Here is a 21,163-nt window from a genome sequence, read left to right on the forward strand (position 1 = left end):
TGTCCATTAACGCTCCCCAAGGAACTCGACAGAGCTTCAACAGTTTTGTAAAGAAGAATGGTCAAATATTGCCAAAGTAGGTGTGCAAAGTTGGTAGAGACCTATCCCAACAGACTCACAGCTGTAATTGCTGCCAAAGGTGCTTCCACCAAGTATTAACTCAGGGGGTGGAGACTTAACCAAATATGATCTTTCAGTTTTGCATTTTTAATATATAATTTTTTTCTCAATAAAAACTTGTTTCTCCTTAACAGTGTGGAGTATGGTATGTAGATAAGTGGAAAAAAATCCTCATTTAAATGCATGAAACTAAAAAAGTTCAAGGGGGTGTAGACTTTCTATAGGCAGTGTATTTTAGAAAGAATTTACCGATTGGTTTTATTCGATCTTTATTTTTCAATTCAAGCAGATAATGGGTTAAATTGACCTTTATGCTTTAAAAAAAAAAAAAATTCTTTTTATGCCATTGAAAAACATCTAATTTAGCGAAGCCCCTTTATCATATTCAACATGGAACAAAATGGTTACAAACATTCTAATTGAAATACCGTTTGGTTAGAGCAGAGCTATACCTTGTAAAGGTAAAGATCCTACACAAATTAAAAAGTTATCTCAAATAAACCATAGAAAACGCAGCACATAAAAGTGTATTACACAGACTTTTTATAATATAAATTTACAAGTAAAAAAATAATATGCGGAAACGTCGGTCAGGGGATTGTGCAGAATACTCTAAGTGTTTTCCTCTTGCACCCCATTTTCAAATCACACTAGTAAATGTCACCGTATACCTATAGCAAAAGTCTACATTCACCTTAACATGCTCATTTCCAAAGTAGGTGCTTTGAATGACAGGCGCTCAAGGTTGCAAATGAAAGTGCACAGTCGGTACAGGTCTTAATGATTGACAGTCATCTAAACGAATGAGAGCATTCTGGCGCTGCTTCAGTCAACGAGATCCCTAGCCATTTAGAGTGGAACAGAGACGGGACAGACAGTAAGTATAAAAACTAAACAAACTAGAGATGATTTCTAAATTGTTATTATTTAAAAAATAGCAACTGGTTTTGCCAATGTTTATCCTATGTAAATTTATTTCAGTCTGTGGCAGAGCAAAGCTCTGCCCTTTTTAAATTGGCAGGGATGGGGTTAATTTCCCCTACCTGCCTGGGTTTATTATGTTCAGGTGGCTGAGGTTGATTAATTGATTAGGTTAATTAATGATCAATCAGCACCCAGCCACCTGACATAAAAGGAGGCCTCTGCTTCTCATTTAGGAAGAGGGAGCTGAGGAAGCAGGTTGGGGTTGGGGTTGGGTTGGGGGTTGGGGTGGGGTTTTTGAATTTTGATAAATCCAGTGAAGGCATTGCCCAGCCTGGAAACCTTATTTTTGTAAGTTTTGTTTTGTTATCTTTCTATTTGTGTTTAAAGATCTTTATTATGCCCTTGTGCACTTTATTTTTGTGTTTATTTATAATAAAATTGCTACTTTTTTGAACTGCAGACTGTCTCTGGGCCTTTATCCACTCATCAGCCTGCCACACAGTCAAACTCCTTTTTTTGGAATTTGACGTTTAACAAGCTTAATCGATTAATATCGAACGATAGCAAGCCTAACAATAAAACAATGACAGTTTAAAAAGTAAACATCAGGTGTACTTATTGCAGGTCATAACATATTCTTTTTTTTATATATTGTCTTATAATCAAAACATGTTAAATGTATAAAAATAGATATACTACCATTTAAACATAATCAACATGATTAAACAAATAATCTCTAAAATTGTTTATTTTATTTTTTAATGGTGCTAACAAAACCTAATAAATGAATCTGTGATTAACTTGCTGAGTACAATGTAACAGTTTTGTACTTAAATTATTGGTGTTTTTAATGCACTAGAAAACCGGGACGATTTGACAATTTTACTGTTTCCGGCCGGGACAAAAAATGAATGTTGAAAACTGGGACAATCCCTGATATATTTTTTGTTGTACTTTCATAGAATATGAGCTAAACTACATGCAAAATGTTAAAGGAAGAGACCCATAGTTCACATTGACTTAGCAAGCGAGGTGCGTTTGTCAAAGGGACCAAGGCCACTTCTTTATGTGGACTCGGTGTGGTTCATTTCCCAAGTGGACTTTGTTGTACACACTTCACACCAAACATACTGGACCATACCAAGTGCAGACTAAACCCTGTAAACGGACCCAGTATGAACACAGCCTAAGACAACTGAAAACAGATGTCAGCATTAGAGTTATACACTACATACAAGTGTTGAATAATTCAATAATATGGGTGTGCAGGGTAACACATCTAAACAAGCATTCACTATGACTATGGTTTTAGCCCTGCCCAAAATACCCATAATGAAAAAAATAAACATTAGGACTGCCAAATAATGTCAAAACATGTCTGGTCACTCTCTGAGTTCTGAAAATGTGTTTAAAACATTTTGGGTTTCTGAGTTTGTTCATTCAGCATCACATCACCTGGTAACACTTGTATCACTCTTTGTTGGCTACATTTTGTCTTTTACTTTGTTATATATTTATATCAATGTTGTTATCATTTATTATTTGTTTACATTTAAACCATTTTTAAATTATTTTTTTATGTTTGTCGTTATGTTTACCTTTTGGTTTCTTTTATTTGTTTTGTTTTCCTGTTCACCAGATTTTCCCACAACTTTGTCTCCATCCACAACCACCCCTCCCCAAACCACAACAACCACAACCACAGTATCCATAGAAACCTCTGCAGCATCTCCCAGCACCACAGGTACAGTATTGCAGACACACTAAAAATACTTTATATACATTATATATAGGGGTCTACCTAAATCTCGATTTCGTGGAAATCGTGAAATTGGGGGGTCACCACGAAATTCACCTCTTGTAGGAGCCGATGCATACAAACAAGTATGGAGAGGGAAAAAAAAGAAACCTGGTTTAAATGAACTACTGCACAATGCAAGCGACAGAAACTATGTATCTTCCTTCTGTAGAAGCCCTTTTTTATTCCTTCGTCGTCCTGTGTGCATTGCACTTAAGCAAAAAACAAACAAACAAAAAATGTCCACAAATAACATTTCCAAAAATATTTCTCTAAAGCAGTTAATGTTGTTGTTTACTATTCCAATGACAACAAAGTTTTAATCAGCCTATCAGTGCGTCTATACTGCTTTTCTGTGACCTGTACTGTGCAGTAGGGGGTGGGACAAAAGGTGGTGCTGCATTGTTTTGATTTATAAAAATCTAGTTTTCAGCGTTGGAGGTAAAATAATCGAAATGGACAACAAAAAAAAGCAAAGTATATTTTGGCTGATGATGGTTTCAAGATATTTCCCAAAGAAACTACATGCAGACTGAGATAATTGTTTTGCATATCTTAATGTGTCTTTGGAGAAAATACGATCGATCGCTATTTAGCTTCAGAGTCACACATTAAACGGCTACTACAGAGGCTGCTGAACAGAACGTAAAATAAACAGCTTTCAGAAACCAAACTGGAAAGTCAGCCTAGAAAAAAAATATTCCTGTCTGCAAGTTAAATTAGTACTAAAACGATCTAGCACAGCCACCTCGCTTCAACTTGCTGCTTATTTTTTCGCAGTTGGAATTTTAGACCCAAATAGCGACATTCTCTATGTTTTGACTCGGTACTAATACAATTAATTATTGTATGGGACAAATAACATGACAGCGAACGTGCTGCATACATTCCTTTATTAATGTATGCCAGATGCCGTTGGGTAAATGAGTTTTGGGGCTGTTTCTTATCGATTTCCACATTTATATAACTTGGCAAAGCTTTGCCTTAACTTCCAACCAATTAGTGGATGCAGAACGTGCAATCTCATGTATGGGCAAGTCAACTGCAGGGGGATGGTGCATGCATGCCTTTAACAAATGACAGCACTCTGTTTTAGTAAGGAAGCAAGCACCAGTATTTTTAGGCTTTACAGTGTTCTGAAATACTGTCTACTTAGATTTATTTAATGTTTAAACAGGTCTGTGAAATGTCTACAAAATCATAATTTTATTCTGCAACCTACCCGTGAACAATATGTAAATTTACCGCGATTTAAGTAGACCTCTAATTATATATACTGTGTGTGTATATATATATATATATATATATATATATATATATATATATATATATATATATATATATATGTGTGTGTGTGTGTGTGTGTGTGTGTGTGTGTGTGTGTAAGCAATAAGGCATGACATGGTGTGTGACACAGTACAATATGACTACAGCCCAGGTGCGTTGCAACCACAAGGCTAAGGCAAGTGGCTTCAACAGCTTGTGGCATGGTGATATTGGAGTATATCACACATGCTGAAGTGCCTTATTGCACATCAAATAGGTTAACTGACTAAACTGAAAAATAAACAAAAAACTTTTTTTAATTAACAAAAAGGTTATTTTTATTAAACATTCTTCTGCCTCAAACAAGTTAGAAAAAATTGGTTCCAGATAACTTTTTTTTAAAATAAAACCAAAAATGCATTATTAAAAAAGAACAATTTATATATGTTGAATTGAAAATTGCCACTAAAAATGCAGTTTTTCTTTATTTGATTGTTATACTCCTTGTAATTCTTAGTTTGTTCATAAAATTTTAAATTAAAATATTACTGGCCATTTTTATCATGACACAGCACAATGCAGACCCTTCCTCACAAGACCTTCAACAGTATCAGATGACACTGCTGTTTTTTGTTTTTAATCGTGCTTTGTTATTCAATTTTGGATAACTAGTGTTGGTGGTGCAAGCATGCCCCTGTGCCTAATGAAGGCGTGGAGGGATCTACCACACTGATTTGGTAGAACCTGGTGAATGCATACGGAGTAGCCCAGCTAGCCGCAGAACAAATATCATTCAACGAGGCTCCTCAAAAGAGCACCTATAACATAGCCACCCCTCTGGTAGAATGTGCAGCCTTCTCAGGTGGGGGTAGGCCGGCCTCATTATATGTAGTCGATACTACAGTAGCTGAGTGTGTACCGAGGTACCGGGTGGCAGCTAATGCAGTTGTGCCTACCCTAACTGCGTGTAGACAGCCACCTGGTCAGCACGCAGCATGGACCAGGGGAAACACACAGGCCGAAGCTGTGGCAGGTAAGAGCTCAGTTAGTTGAGGAAAAAACAGAAGGGAGAACAAACTTTTTTTTTTTGAAGGCCCAATGCAACGAAGTGGGCGGGCCGAGGCAGCCGGCGAAGTCTACTCGACAGCGGGGCAGTCTAGAGCAAAGGCCTGGTGGAGGAACACACGGCTGACTGACTGTTGTTTATTTTGGCTGAGCTGCGCGACTGACAGCCAGCAGAGTCAGTCAATGGTGGGGACGGCAAGCCAAACCCTGGCGGAGGAATGGTGTTCTCCCTGAATGTGTAGGTTGAAAGACAACACATGCAGATACCAATACTGCAGTGGCAGTCACACTCATACAACTAATAGCTGATAAAGGTTGGTCTGCGCCACAAGCAAAGCAGACCGCGAAGAAGGAGGAAAAATTGAGCTGCTGATTCCATGAGAGTGGCAAGCCGGCTCTCAGCACGAATGCAAGGAAATTGCAATCGACTCAGAGGTGAGAGGCAAAAGAGGAAGTGAACTCCACAGAGCGACTATTTATTCCCTCAGTAGGCAGGACCGAGGATGTCACTCCACGGAGGGGCCTATCGGCAGTTCTGACATACAATGCTTAGTGAATTCCTACCTAAGGCAGGCATATCTCAAAAGTATTGGTTGGTGGTCGTCTTTGAATTGAAAGGGAAGTGTTTGTTTTTAGCTATCTCTAAAAAAAAAACACTGCTAACTTTTTTTTTTTTTTTTTGTAATTTGTGTAAGTTTCAGTGTTTAAGTTACCGTTAGGTCCTAAAAAAAAATGTTTTAGTACCGGTGTCCTGGGGAAAAAGTAGACTGGGGAAATTAGTGGATCGCAGACTAGAATTTAAAGGGGAGGTTCCACTGTTTCTAAGGTTTACACATAGATTGCTGTACTAGTGCTGCATCTGGGGAATTAGTAGATCGAGCCCAGGGAAGTAGATTGGATATATTAACAAAAAATAGATACTTTTAAATGGATTTTGTAAGTATACATTTTCATAAATAAGTAGATCTTAGGTATTTGACAGCATAATGATAGATAAGAGAATGCTGTAATATACATTAACAATAAATACATTATTTAAAATTAAGTTTGTAAGTGTAATTTGTATGTCTGTTTAACAAACGTTATTGCAACTCAAAGTTTTTGATAGATATTTAAATTCCTGTAGTTCAATATCAACCAAGATAGATGAGAAAAAAGTCATATAGTATGCTCGTCTCAAGTTTACCAGCGCCTGGGTGATCCTCAAGAGTTCTGGAACAATGTTCTATGGACAGATGACTCAAAAGTGGAACTTTTTGGCCAACATGGGCCCCGTTATATCTGGCGAAAACCAAACATTGCATTCCACAGTAAGAACCTCATACCAAGCATGGTGGTGGTAGTGTCATGATTTGGGGATGCTTTGATGCATCAGGACCTGGATGACTTGCCATCATTGAAGGAACCATGAATTCTGCTCTGTATCAGAGAAGACTACAGGAGAATGTCAGGCCATCTGAAGCACAGCTGGCTCATGCAGCAAGACAATGATCTGAAACAAACAAGCAAGTCTACATCTGAATGGTTGAAGAACAAGAAACTTTGGAATGGCCTAGTCAAAGTCCAGACCTAAACCCCATTGAGATGTTGTGGCAGGTCTTGAAACTAACAGTTTATGCTTGAAAACCCACAAGTGTCACTGAGTTGAAGCAGTTGTGCATGAAGGAGTGGGCCAGAATTCCTCCACGGTGCTGTAAGAGACTGATCAATAACTACAGGAAGCATTTGGTTGCAATTATTGTTGCTAAAGCTGGCGTAACCAGTTACTGAGTCTAAGGGGGTGATTACTTTTTCACACGGGCATTGGGTGTTCCATAACTTTCTTAAATAAATAAATGAAATAAGTATCAAAATTTTGTGTTATTTGTTCACTTAGGGTCCCTTTTATCTAATATTAGATTTTGGTTGAAGATCTGATAACATTCAATGTCAGAAATATGCAAAAATACAGGTGGCAAATATTTTTTCACAGCGCTGTGTGTATATAATATATATATATATATATATATATATATATATATATATATATATATATATATATATATATATATATATATATATAGTATGAGTATGATATATATGTCATATATGTATACAGTCTTATATAATGATTGTATAGAAAAATTAAAGCTATTTTTAATTTCGATTAAATATTGAAAACATTTTTACATGTGAAGCCTTTTAATAATATACAGTAAATACATCTTTGCGATCACACATCAACTACAGCCTACATCTGACTAACAGTGACATTTTTAAACACGCACCGGCAGAAAACGTTGACAAACATTTAACACTTTAGTCCGAGTATAGAGACATAACAGAAAACTTTGCATCACACATATTTTACAGACCAAAAATAAATAAATAAATAAAACCAAGAAAGAGGTGTGTGAACACATTACCATACGATCTGGCAAATAAAATAATCAGACAGAAAATGTTGAGTGCAGTTAACTTCCCCTTTAATCAAATAGCAGCCGCACCTTCCTTTTACCTTGCTGCGCTTGCGTGATCTACTTTTTCCCCAGTCTACTTTTTCCCTATGACACCGGCAATAAAAATTGCAGTATCTAGTAGAATACATGTGTTAATGCAGAACATACTGTTTGTTCAGTAACTTGTTCACAGCGTGTTCATAAAGTTTATTGAAATCCTCCTGTGTTGTTTTTTTTATAGAAGAGAGTATCCTTGCCTGTGTTGTTACTGTGATATACTGAAGTAAAGTTGTGAAAAGTAATCTGTCTGCATCCAGTTGTTTGATTTCAACCTGGAAACTAGTTGCTATTGCTGTTGTGGTTACTGTATTGCAGCTTACAGCAAACAGTAGTTCGATTTTTATTTATTTTTTAATTTACTTGCTATGCTAAATTGAAATAGATAGATTGAACTTATAGGACATCGAAATTGAAAAACAAACAATCAGATAAAACTTAATATTTTTATTTATGAACATCATACATAACATTTTTTCAGAGGAGACACTCCGTATTTACATTGAAATTTAAACTTTTTTCTTATTTTTTTCAAAAAGAGCACATTCATAAACATGAAAAACTGTAATAAAATAAACTTTATGCAATAAACGTGTGTAAACAGGTGTAGAAAGCTGTATGTACATATACAATTAAAAAACATAAATAACTAGTTATAAAAATAGCAATAAACTAAAATGTAACATAACTTATGCAACGTAAAAGCGCTTTGGGTGAAACAGAGTTCAACAGCTATCTGTCTGTTCAGAGTTCTATTACAGCTTTCTCAGTACAACCTACGCAGAAAACAAGCTTTTCAACTGTACCAGTGCATTTGCCACAGACTTTGCCTTTTCACAACGGACGCAGACACCAAATGTTCTGTTTTTATTGCATTTTGCAACCTGGCATTGTCTTTTATTCCGTGTGCCAGTGGGCGCAGCGCTGGCTGAAGGTGTGGGGCATTTGCCAACCAATTTTCTTGTCTCTTATCAAAATGTTTCTGCTGTAGCTCCAGGGCTAGCTGCAAAATGAAGTCCCTCTGAGTGATTGTATTGCCGGTGCATTGCTTGTGCAAAACCAAAGCATTGATGGCTGCCAGGTACAAAACATAAAAAACAGCCACAGGCTACCAGCGAAGACCCCCTTTGACAGAATACAGCCGTGCCATTTCATCCAGTATATCCACACCGTACTTCGTTGTGTTGTAAAATGCAACTGTCTCTGGTTTTCGTTTAGCATCAGCCCCGATGGCCATTGATCTATGCAGAGCTTAGAATACGCATGCTTTCTAATGTCACTTAAACCAAAGCCATATCAATACATACAGTAATATTTGTCATGCTTTTTATCACAACCATGTAGATAGACATGGCTTGTAGTTTTTTTTTTTTTTTTTTTTGCAGCTGCCATTATTACAGCTTGGCCATGTCACTGACAAAAAAAAGTGTTATCCAAATACTTACAGTCATTCACCTAAACTCCCACTCCTTACATTCCCCCACACACTATTTACATCTACAGGGCCTCCTTTCCCCTGCCACAGTGACCACCAATGATTAGTAACTAGTAGTTTACTTTTTAAAACATGTATATTGATTCATTATTTAAAATCATCTGCATGTCAAACATTATTGGTCAGACGTCTTACAATGTATTGTCAGTAAATATTTTTCATAAGAGTATAACACAGTAGAATCCTTTTCTAATCAAGTTATTATTTTTTGGTGTCTGTATTGCAAACAGTCCTCTCTGCATAACAAAAGAATCAAGAAGTTCAGAACAGATTATCATCGGATCTAGTGGTGTACACAAATACCTTTGCTAACCCAAAATAGTTATCAATAGAATCTTTGGTTACACATTGTATTGTGTTTCTAACATTTACACTAATTACACTGTAAATATACATTATTTACACACGTTTTTGTAGTTACAATGTAACTGTACTTTGATTACAAATATAATGTATCCAATTGCTCATCTTTTTTGTAGTTCTGCTGCATTTTAACACTGGTTGTATGTGTGCAATGCAATTACTATTGCACTGCATGGGCAATTACAGTTTAGAAACCCATACCTCATTGTGTGTTAGGGGGTGAATGGTGTGGGGAGGAAGGAGTGAATGTCCAAACAGCAAGTACAGTTTTCTAAAATGTCCATATTTAAGAAAAAAAATAATAAATCCACCCCCTATACCAACAATCTATACTAAAGAATACACAAACAACCCCAACCCAGCAATTCCACGATTGTGCATGTAAAAGTGCTCTGGGGTGTTGGCTGTGCTCGTGCTTGTGCTGTGCTGTGCAGAGGTAATGGTGCTCCCTGTTGTATGTGCTGGCTCAGTGGTGACAGCTCCCAGTCCTACTCAAACTCTGTACACAAAACAGCAACTGGGCTCCGGCACATTAGTTTCAGTGTAAGGGCTGTACTCGCGTAGCTGCATCCCCTCCCTCCTCATCACATACCCCCCCCCCCTCAGAATGGTGCCTAAGGAACACTCGGCTAACCCTAATCCCAGATGGTGTTCACTCCTGAGAAAAAAAAAAAATCTGTATTTTGGTGGTCTTTCCTGAAAGATACTTCACCTAGAAGGTAAAGGGTTACAGCGCCAGATACCACCTGGGTGTTCGTGTCCCTCATCAAATTTAACCACTAAAAAGGGGCGTGGTCCATAATGAGCTAATTGTGACGAGTGTATGTAGCCCATTTGATGGCCAAACACTCTCAATGACAGAGTAGTTCCTTTCTCTGGGGAGCATTTTATTGCTCAGGTACACAATGGGATGTCAACTTTTTGGGACAGGACCACCCCCAGACCAATGTCTGAAGAACTCTTTACTGAAATCTTGTGTAATTAGAGCTTGGCGGAATTTCATCTTAATCATAGCAAAGGCCCCTGACATTCCCCTGTTCACTTCACTAAATTTGGTGCGTTGTTCTTGGTGAGATCAACCAGGGGGTTAATTATACTGGAATTATCTGGGTTAAAGTGGCGGTAATAGCCCGCTAACCCCAGTAGTGATCTCACCTATGACTTGGTTTTCAGGATTACCACCTCCACTAAAGCCTGGACTTTAGAGGCTACTGGTTTTACCTAACCGTTACCCATGATGTAGCCAAGATATTGGGTCTCTTTCTTGCCAAATGCACACTTACCCAGATTAGCTGCCAGCTTCGCTTCCCTCAGACAGTAGGACGTCCGAAAGTCTAACAATATGCTCTCTCCAGGTAGAGCTAAAACTACCACATAATCAATATACTGGGCTGCATATGTCTGATGGGGGTAGAGGACCTGGTTTATTAGACTTTGGAAGGTTGCTGGGGCTCCATGCAGTCCAAACGGCATGGTCTGGAAATGGAACAGGCCATATGGGTAGAGAAAAAAGGTTTCTGTTGTGAGCTATGAGTGAATGGAATCTGAAAGTATCCGTCAGATCCAAAGTCGAGATGCCATGTCGTCCTTTTTACGCAGCATCACTATAGGACTGCTCTACTCACTCCGGAAAGGCTGAATGACTCCTAGCTCCAGCATAGCCCCCACCTCCTTGCAGACTTCATCCTGGTGACTTTCCAGGTTATGGTATGGTCTCTTCCTGACCTTGACACCTGATGGAGTAATATCAGCATGTTTAATAACATTCGCTCTACTGGGTACGTCAGAAAAAACCTCACCAAACCTTTTCATCAGTTCTTGTAGCTCTTGCTTCTGATCAGGAAGTAACTGTTTGGAATGTTAATTATTTTAAATGGATTGACATTGGGACCAAAATCTTCTATGTAGTCATTAGCTACAAACAGGGCTTCCCTCTTACTTTACAAATTCCCCGCATCACCTCATTTTTGTCCCTGTCATTTAGCAAACAATTTAATTCTGAAGTGGTAAGTAGCAACAGTACCTTCTCTCAAGGTCCAAATTCTTGCTTGTTTGTTGTACTGCTGCTCCTGGCAATGCTGAGGCAGTTTTAGATTCTCGTGTGCCAGACGACCAATCAATTCCAGGCACTCTCTCAGAAGTAGTACATATTTCACTACATTTTTGGAACTGTTAGTTTGGTATTCCCACCCCTCTCTTACAAGATTAAGGATACCTTGGGGTTGTCTTCCATACAGCAGCTCAAAGATAGAAAACCCAGTTGAACTCTGTGGAGGTAGGGAAGAAGTTTGGTCCAATTTATCTGTTCTTGGTTGACAAAATACCTCAGCATCTGGTTCAAGGTCTAATTAAAGTGTTCCACCAGTTTGTCTGTAAACACTGGACTTCATTCAAACATTGTGACATAAAGTTAGTTCCTTGATAAGTTAGAATTTCTTTGGGGATCCCTACTCTTGCCATTATCGGAACTAACTGGCGATTGCCGATGCGCAAGTGGATCTCAATCAGATCTTGTTGCATAGTTCACCACTACTAAAATATACGTATATCCAGAGTCAGATGAACTCAATGGACCCACTATGTTATCTCAATTCTCTCAAAAGGGGTATCAATAAGGGACAATGGGACCAGGCAGTTCCAGGTGATGTGACCAACTTCATGGCAATGGTAGCAGACTGGAGAGGGATCCCCTGTTCTAACCTTGCTGGGGTCAACCTTGTTCTCCATTTTTGTGGAGGGAGGTCGTTCATTGGGTTTTGAGGGGGTGCAGGTGCGGGAGTGATGGATGATGAAGGTCCCTCTTGAAATCAGGACTTAAAGTATGTATTGCAGTAAGAATACCTCTGTTAAGAAAGGGGTACAAGACTAAAAGGCTAAAATATGCACAAGAACACAGAAATTGGACTATGGAACAATGGTCAAAGGTGCTTTGGACTATTGGTGGATGGGTGACACCTTTGCCTTCTGCCAGTTCTGTTGTCAATTCAATGCTTGTCTTGATTCTATTCTTTAAGGATATTATCTTCAAGTATTGCTCATCCTTGTTAGACAGCTTTTTGGGTCTTCCAGTCATGGGTTTGTCAATTAAAGATATTGTTTCTCTGTACTTGTTGATTATGCTCCGGATACCACACCTTTTCACTCAAGGTTGTTATAATAGTAGAAAACACTGGTGAAGGCTTTGAGTAAATTGTTGATGCTCATAAGAGTAGAAAAATACAACATGTCTATTTAAAACATTATAAGTTAGAAGCTTGAAATAAACCCTAAACCATACATGAAGCCAATATAAGGCTGCTAACACAGGGTTAATGTGTTCATACTTCTTTCTTCTAATTAAAACTCTGGCAGCCACATTTTGCACAAGCTGCGATCGAGAAAAAACACCAAAAAAATACCAGAAAAAAGAGCCTTGCAATACTCAATGTTATAAACGCTGCATTAACTTCTATTTATGATTTTAGTATACATGTGATAATGTATTTGATCCTGATATCACAGGAGCAAGGTTGTTGCGGTAGTAGAATCTGTTACACCATACTGCTAATAAAGCCACATTTTACTCTGGTGCTAACTTGCCCACTGCTAACTAAAGAAACACATTCTAGAGCTAAGGATTAGATAAAGCTCAAAATAACAAATGGAATTAACAGTATGTTCTGAAAAAGATTTCACTGTAGCTGATCAAACAGGAAATAGAGATTTGAAAAGTACATGGTCTGTGGCATAACTGGGGATGATCAATCTAGTTCCTATAGGTCACCAAACACTGAAACTATGTAGTCGAATAAATTGGGAAGGGATGTGCTGTGGTATTTTGAAATCATCAGGTATTAAGCTGAATTTTGCTTTTTACACAACTGGCTTTTCCATGTCTGAACAAAAATCTTGGCGTTTTGCCCTATTTTCTCTGTTTGATAAAGGACAATGTACTATGAATGAGGAATCCAACTCTAAATTCAACTTCTAAAACATATTCATTGTTGCAGACCACGCATCTGTATAACACCATGTTATTTATTTGTTTTCATCTGCTTTTGTTTTTATCTGTTGTTTTCATCATCTTTTCCTTGCCTGCCATGCCTGCAGCCATGAAAACATCTAAAGAATTGCCAGCCCCTGAAAAAGGTAAATATTTTTGTCTGCTTTGTCAGACCTGGACCATATCAAGAAGGCCATGGATAATGCATAACATAACACTGGTAAACTATTTGCATATAGGCTCACCACTGCATGATCACATGACATTCCTGCAAACATATTTCAGGCTAGGCAGAACAACTTACTCTGCGTATAATGAGGTGGAGGTCAGAAGAGGTTATAATTATAAAAGGCGTTATAAACAAAACGTTATTATTACTATCCCCCTTAAAGTGTCTATAAACACTAGTGTGGTGTAAATGTTTATATTGAATGTGCAATGCAGATACTGGTTTGCTGTACATTTTACTGCACTTTATTTCCTTCAGGATTGGTTTCTGCAGGTTTTTTTTTTGTTGTTTCTTTAACTATCTATAATTTTATATATATATATATATATATATATATATATATATATATATATATATATATATATATATAAGTATAAGTATCTGTGGGGGTTGGACCCCCAAAAAGAAGACAGAAGACAGTAAAAGATCGTAGAGTGTCCAAGCGCCTGATCTCTTGCGGGGGAAAATGTTGTATCTTATTAATTATGCTTTCAGAGTAGAAAATATGTAAATGAGATATAGTTTAATTATAGATAATTAGCATGCAATTATCATTACAGCTGTCAAACCACAGTGGGCTCCATTTTCCAGTTCCACAAATTAAGCCGCACTCCTGTGCAGTAAGCAAACTGTGTATTATTTTCTTTGATAAGTTGCTCTTATAGTTGATAAAAAATAATTTATGATCTTAGCAGTGCACACAGGAGAGATTACAGGAGTCTGATGCCAATATATTTTAATACATTATTTGATATAAATATTTGCTTTTGTTTTTACAAGAAAAGCATAGAAAAAATAATAACAATAATTTTACTCCACATTTTATATAGTATCAAAAGGCTTTAACATGCAAGCATAACCACCAGTTCCATTGTGTGCCACTGAAATATCATACATGTTCCTAAAATCACAGGGGTACATGCTGGATAAACTTTAATCTAACATTTAACCAAATAATGGAAAGACAATTTAAAATAATCCACAGATTGCATACCACTTCACAGAAATTGCATAAATTCAATCCACAAGTGCCATACTGTAGATGGGCAGTTGGGACAGATGAACATTGTATTTACAGTATAATCGTAAATCTCGAAAAACTACTCACTTCTAAATCTTTTGTAGTCATTTTTGTATTACTTTAGTATAAATACGTGTTAATTTGGATTCATATGTTGTTTTGTTCTGACTTTATGTGAACGAAAAGACACAAAAGCTCCCATTTTCGCATTGGAAATAGTGATATTTCGAAATATCACTGTCCTGGTCACAAAAGCAAAGTTTGTGGGGAATAATAGCCATTTTCTATACTTTTGAGGCATAAGCAATTAGGAAATAACACTTACTACCCAGGAACAAAAAATAAAAAAAAAAAAAAATTGTTACACAGTGAAATTGTTTGCTTGAAGCTGGATTAAGGGATGTATTTTTATTGAAAAATCACCCACATACTTTCTCCACTTGATATAAATATACTTAATATAGATAAAGAGCAAGCTAAATTATAAGCCAAATATTACACATGTATTATTCTGGGATGAAAAGCTATACATTTCAAATATGTAGAAATTGTTTTTGTTACATGTTTGTGATGGTGGCGGTTATTCTAGTAAGTTTTTTTTTTTTCTCCATAGTCTACCCTGATAGATTTATGTTTACTAAACACATAATTGAAAAGCTGATGCTGATATTTTGCCAACAAGACCTAATCAAAGTATAATTTGGACTAATGAAAGCTATGGGAATACATGAGCAATGATTTTTCACTTCTAGCTTATTTATAAAAGTTGTCTATAAATATATTGGTTAAACTGTATTTGTTTGCATGTAGTGTATGTTGTAAACTCAATTAATTTTAGAATTACTGTCAGTTTTTAATTAAATGTAGAAACTAAAAAAACAAATCAGACAGGCAGATATGTATGAAAGCATTACTCTGATAACTGTAAGTCACCATTGTATAGTTATTATTTAAAAACAATATATGCTATGGATAACTCGACCTGTTACACATCAGAGAACGCAGCTCCAGTCCTTTTCCAAAAGAAAACTAAAGTTCAAACAAAAATCGACATCTATGTAAGCCTTTTGCTGTGCCATATTTTGCAGTTATTGATGATGTGTCACATTAAACAACTGTAAGAATTATTAGAACAGCTTAACATAAAGCAAAAGTAGAATAAAACAATGGAACATTTTGACATTCATTACATTTCAACAGAGCCAGTGATAATGCCAAGTAATGTTTTTAGCCAGGTTTTGATGGATTTTCTGGGCCTCTTGTTCTTGGGGCTTCACCAGTACCTGTCACACAATCCCTTAAGTTGAATATTCACCACAACATTTCTTTGTGAGTTTAAATGATTCATGATAGGGAATAGTATTGTAACCAAAAAAGGTAAATTATGCCAGTAATGGAAGATACACAATGAATGCTACTCAAATATGGTCAATTCAAACCAGAAACAGCCTCGCCTGTGTGATGAAGTAGATAAAAACAATATTTTGGAGCGACATGTGTTTGCAAGTGCAGCACAAGAGATACAAAAAACTGTTCTGGTAGTGAAAGCCAGATATTAATTCCTTGCCAAAGAATCTATAGGGAAGTAATATGATTGGATACAAAAATAGCATTCACAAACACAGATTTTTAATGATTACACTCTGTTTATGAAATTGTAAGAAAAGCAAATCAAATGCAATACGTGCAGTTTACAACAGGAGTCAGTTGATAGTGTTTCTGAGCTGACTTGGTACAGAGATGGCATTTCTGCACAACAGAGCTACAGGTCAATTTACAGGTCTCAACTGGTGGTTTGCGAGCTCCAAGGCGACACAGATGGTGGTCTATGCTACCATGGCTTTTTGTGCAGCAGATGGTTTTTCTCACCCATGGCTTTCTGTGAGGCAGTTTTTTCTCCCTCTACCTTCTGCGCCCTGAAAATATCGTTATATTACCATATATTACCCTTATATTACCATATAGGAAGTGGAAAGCTACATCCTGTGATGCATTCTACCAATAAACACCTGCCACCATCCTTGAGTAATCCAATGACAAATGCGGTGAGGTTCTAACACCTTTTTTGGTATTAACAAGCATATTTATTTAGTCACCATTCAGCAATATTCACATGTCTGTCAATTATAATTAGGCAGAAGATTGAACTGGTTATAAAGATATTTTAACATAACCAGAGTTTATGAAAATACTTAACCATATTGAAAGCAGAACTTGGAAAAGAACAAATGGCTGATGAAACAATAAGAGCTTCTGCCACTTAACTGAAACAGAATAACATGCACAGGGTGCGTGTTTATTAGAAAAAGCCTACGTGTTCCATTTGTATAGCATGATATTTCTTACATCAATCTATACATTTTCACAGGGATATAATTTTGAGACACCCTTTAAATGTTCAGCTCCAAATCATAGATACTTGTTAATAGTATGGCCTTGGTTGAGTCTAAACTGAAATCTGCAGCTTTTAGGACCCTAATTAATGTGCAGTTAACATGCATTGAATCATGACTTACTCCATTCAGAGTTACGCTTAATTACAGATGAGCAGCTCTCATTTAAATTATCAGTGAATTTTCCTTGGCCCCATTCATAATCATATAATTATTTCTTATAAACATGTAAGAGAGTTTAACATGTTCACTTTAATAATTGAGTAAAATACAGTTTATTTTCATTTAAGAATATACTTTATTAAATTGTAAAGAGCAAATGAACTGTTAAACTAAATGGAGACCAGACATTGGCTATGACTTCTGGCACCCTGAATGAAAGGTTCATTGTTAAAACACTATTGTTGGGCTTACATTTTCTTGAATAAGTCATATTTCCAGTAAGAAAATGCACAGTTATCTATCTATATTCTGCAAATGTTCATACATTGCACCTTCACCAGCCTAGAAAAACCTGATAGCTTTGCATGATACCACTGAAGGTCAAGCCATTTTAAGGTGTGAAATTGTTTGAAATATAAAGAGAAGTAGCAGCTATGGAGCCATCAACACCCCTCTCCCAGTCCGACAGGTATGCTGAATGAAAAATGTGCCTTAAGGAGAATTCTAAAAGACATGAATCTTGGGATTGATTCTTCTCATCTACAAGTGCAGGTCTGAGATGCAGTAAAGCTAATGCTACAGTGTATTCTGGATTAGTTATTTAAGTAGAGCTAAATCAACTTGAGGTTCATTTATTTTTGCACATGCACTGATTTTTATTTACCTGTCTTTATTCTACAACATGCATCAATGTCTCTAAAAAAACACATGGAATTTGTAAATATAAACCCAATTCTTTTGGTAAAGTAAACTGGTTAAACAAGGATTTCATAGCAAAAACTTGAAATTTCTAGAATTACACAAGGCATTCACAAACTTTCAAGCGTAATTGTATAGCAGACATTATTTCTGACTTGTTTTTTAAATCTTTGAATAACGATTTAGTCTTGACAGTAATTGCGCCCTTTACTAAAGCACCGTCTGTAAATGCTGTCTTGTATTTTGCTAGAAAGAAAGCAACTTGTTAAAAGGCATTTGCTTTTTTCACTGGTTTGGTAAAAAAATCACCAATGTTTCTGCAAAGTTAGCTTTAGTTCACTTACTTTTTTGACTCTGAGATTGCTTCCTGCAGGAAATGTTTTTTCAAAATCTTTATGTACTGTTGCGCAGTGCCTATCAACATTGCTATTTTTTCTAACTGAACTCCCGCACCACAAATCAGGCAAATGCACTTGTCTTTTACTCTTGTAAACAAAAATTCTTGTTTTCCCACTCTTTGTGGAAATAGTAAGGTTTTTGTCACTTTTTGGACAAACCTGCTTCTCGATCCATGATTCACGCTGAACCGATATGTAGTGACAGACCTTTTTTTTTTTAAATACATAAAATAATAACTGTGCATGCAATCCAATTCGATAACTAATCATAAGATTCCAAAACCACTACGATAGGCCTGTATTGTTTACTATGAAGTAACACACACACACAAATACTGTATGTGTGTACTTGTCAGGAGCAACTTTTAAACCACCGGAGAGCTACCAGTAGCTTGTGATTGAAATGTTGACGACCCCTGATTTATATGAACAAAAGCTGCGACCACTTTGCGCAGTCAAAAGGGCTGCGACACGATGTGTCTCATACAGCTAATAGTGAAGCTGCACAGCTTTTAACTCTCTGAGCCGACGTACTGCATTCATCTGCAGCAAAGGTGCTGTATGAACCAGGTTTTAACAGAGTTTTCCACAATTCTAAAAAAACCCAGTATGTGTATAACAGAATGACTTCAGTCTTCAGTGCAGTGATGTCCTAAGCTGCATTACAATAAAAAATACTATTATTTAAATGTAATCCTTCACAGACGAACTAGTGTGATGGCATGTGTTTAAAACTAAATTAAATATGTATATACAGCATGTTCTTACTGATGTAAGCATTCATGGTATAAACAAGAGATGTCCTGAAAAAACATGAATTATGGTATCTATGTCATGGGCGATAAGCAGCAGAAGAATACCAAACTGGACCAAAAGCTTGTTTGTTGTCATCGCATCCACCATCCATTATAGTTCATGCTTTTTCATAACATATCTTCTATATATCGGTGTTTCCCAAACTTTTTGATTGGTGACTCAAATGAACAAAGGAATAATTAACCCATGATCCAAAATTATTCACATTTTAATATTTTAACTTAAATACTTCTTAACCAATCAAAAAGCAATGTTTAATTTATTTATAACTACACTCACTATATACGCATTTAGGGTTTGATAGTTTTATAGGTTGCTAAAGTGTTTGCTTTTATCAAATTAATTATTAGTAAGCAATAGTATTAAACTAACACCAATTAAAAATGGTGTTGCAACACATTGAATACCAGTTTGAATTTTCAGTTCAACATCAAGCGTTGCAAACATACTGACACTTGGTCAAAGATTATGCTAGCCACTACTGATACTTACAGCATGACTTTCAGAAAGGGCAAAGTGAAAAACAGGCGTCAAACTTATTTTCAAAAGTCCTATACAGTTGTGTAATGCCATTTCAGGGTGTGTGCTTTATGAGCTGTATGGTCTTGTGGTTAAAGAAAAGAGCATGTAACCAGGAGATCCCCGGTTCAAATCCTGGCTCACTCACTGTAGGGCCTTGAACAAGTCATTTAACCTTGTGCTCTGCCTTTCGGATGAGACAACCTTGTAGGTGACTCTGCAACTGATGCTTAGTTCACACACCCTAGTCTCTTTAAGTTGCCTTGGATAAAGGGGTCTGTTAAGAAACAAATAATAATGAAAATGCAGTGGCATTACAGTTTGTTCAGCAATTGAAGTCCGTAATTAGTTTTATGTTGTAGATAACGTCTTATTTTCAAAAGGTGCAAAAAACTTTATACACCAAAATACACTTGTTAATTAAGACATGCCCCCTCTTGTGTCTTACTTAAACTCGAGCACTGACAGGGCTACTGAGCTGTAATCAATAATGGAGGATATCGAAGCGCTTCCAATTCAACTGCAGCACTAAACATAGAATATATCTTCTCTGTCAGATATTTCTAGATCTAACTAAAACAACTTATGTGTAGATACAGATTGGATATAGGCACTATAACACAGCTGTGATATCTGCTTAAGTCTGATTTAGAATCACAAACAATCCACAGTCAAGCCATAGTTGTACCTGTAAAAGTTACAGCAGCCCCTCATTTTCTATATCAAAGATACTGACTGATGTTACAGATGCACTTTTCCGAAGGGCAAGGGAGTATGTACTATTTCCAGTTGGGGATGTGGAACAAAATAGACCCAAACACAAATGTTATAAGTTGTCTGGCTTCCAGGTGGTTCGGAGCCATCAATAAAATAAGTCTACTCTGCTAATTTAATCAAAAAACTGCATAAATAAACAATCAGAACACACATCATTTTTGACAGCTCATCAAGGTTGGATGATAGGAAGGAAGAGATAAGGCATTCATATTTTACATTTAAAATATCAATGTGAGAAAAGAAATATATATGTAATAGTAAATTGGTATTGAGTTTCATATTACATGGTTCCCCTGGGAGGAATTATTTTGTCTAAAAATAAATGTGAAATAAAGCTGTGCCTTTTTCCTTTGTGAGAATGTTATGGTGGTTATATTATACATATATCATTATACTGCCTTGGGCTTTGTTTTACAGCATAGTATCTAGATGTTTATAATTGAAAGACTCTGCTGTTATATAAGCAATATGCAACAGAAATATTGCTGTATATATTTATCATTCTGCCTTGAATACAAACAATTTTAAAAACAATTGTTTTTTTTTAATTAAATATCAGATATTTGGAAGCTTTTAAAATTAATATTAAAGGAACTTACAGACTTGTAATTAAATGCTTCATAAGCCTTGTACAATATGTT

The 21,163-nt window shown here is 36.4% G+C and overlaps 1 protein-coding gene across 4 annotated transcripts in view; it reads left to right on the top strand.

The window, feature by feature from the left end:
• The window catches only part of LOC121320403 (cell adhesion molecule 2-like), a 641,373-nt gene that overhangs the window by 602,330 nt on the left and 17,880 nt on the right, over positions 1-21,163 (top strand). For 2 of the 4 annotated variants that reach the window (XM_041258693.1, XM_041258694.1), the window contains 2 exons: positions 2,684-2,788; positions 13,616-13,654. The exons of 1 other annotated variant lie outside the window; for it this stretch is intronic. In XM_041258693.1, the coding sequence (XP_041114627.1) occupies positions 2,684-2,788; positions 13,616-13,654 (144 nt within the window). The remainder of the gene's footprint in view (positions 1-2,683; positions 2,789-13,615; positions 13,655-21,163) is intronic. One more of the 4 variants, XM_041258695.1, reaches the window with a different exon arrangement.

Source organism: Polyodon spathula, chromosome 9 (genome assembly GCF_017654505.1).
Source record: "Polyodon spathula isolate WHYD16114869_AA chromosome 9, ASM1765450v1, whole genome shotgun sequence".
NCBI classification, from domain to species: Eukaryota; Metazoa; Chordata; class Actinopteri; order Acipenseriformes; family Polyodontidae; genus Polyodon; species Polyodon spathula.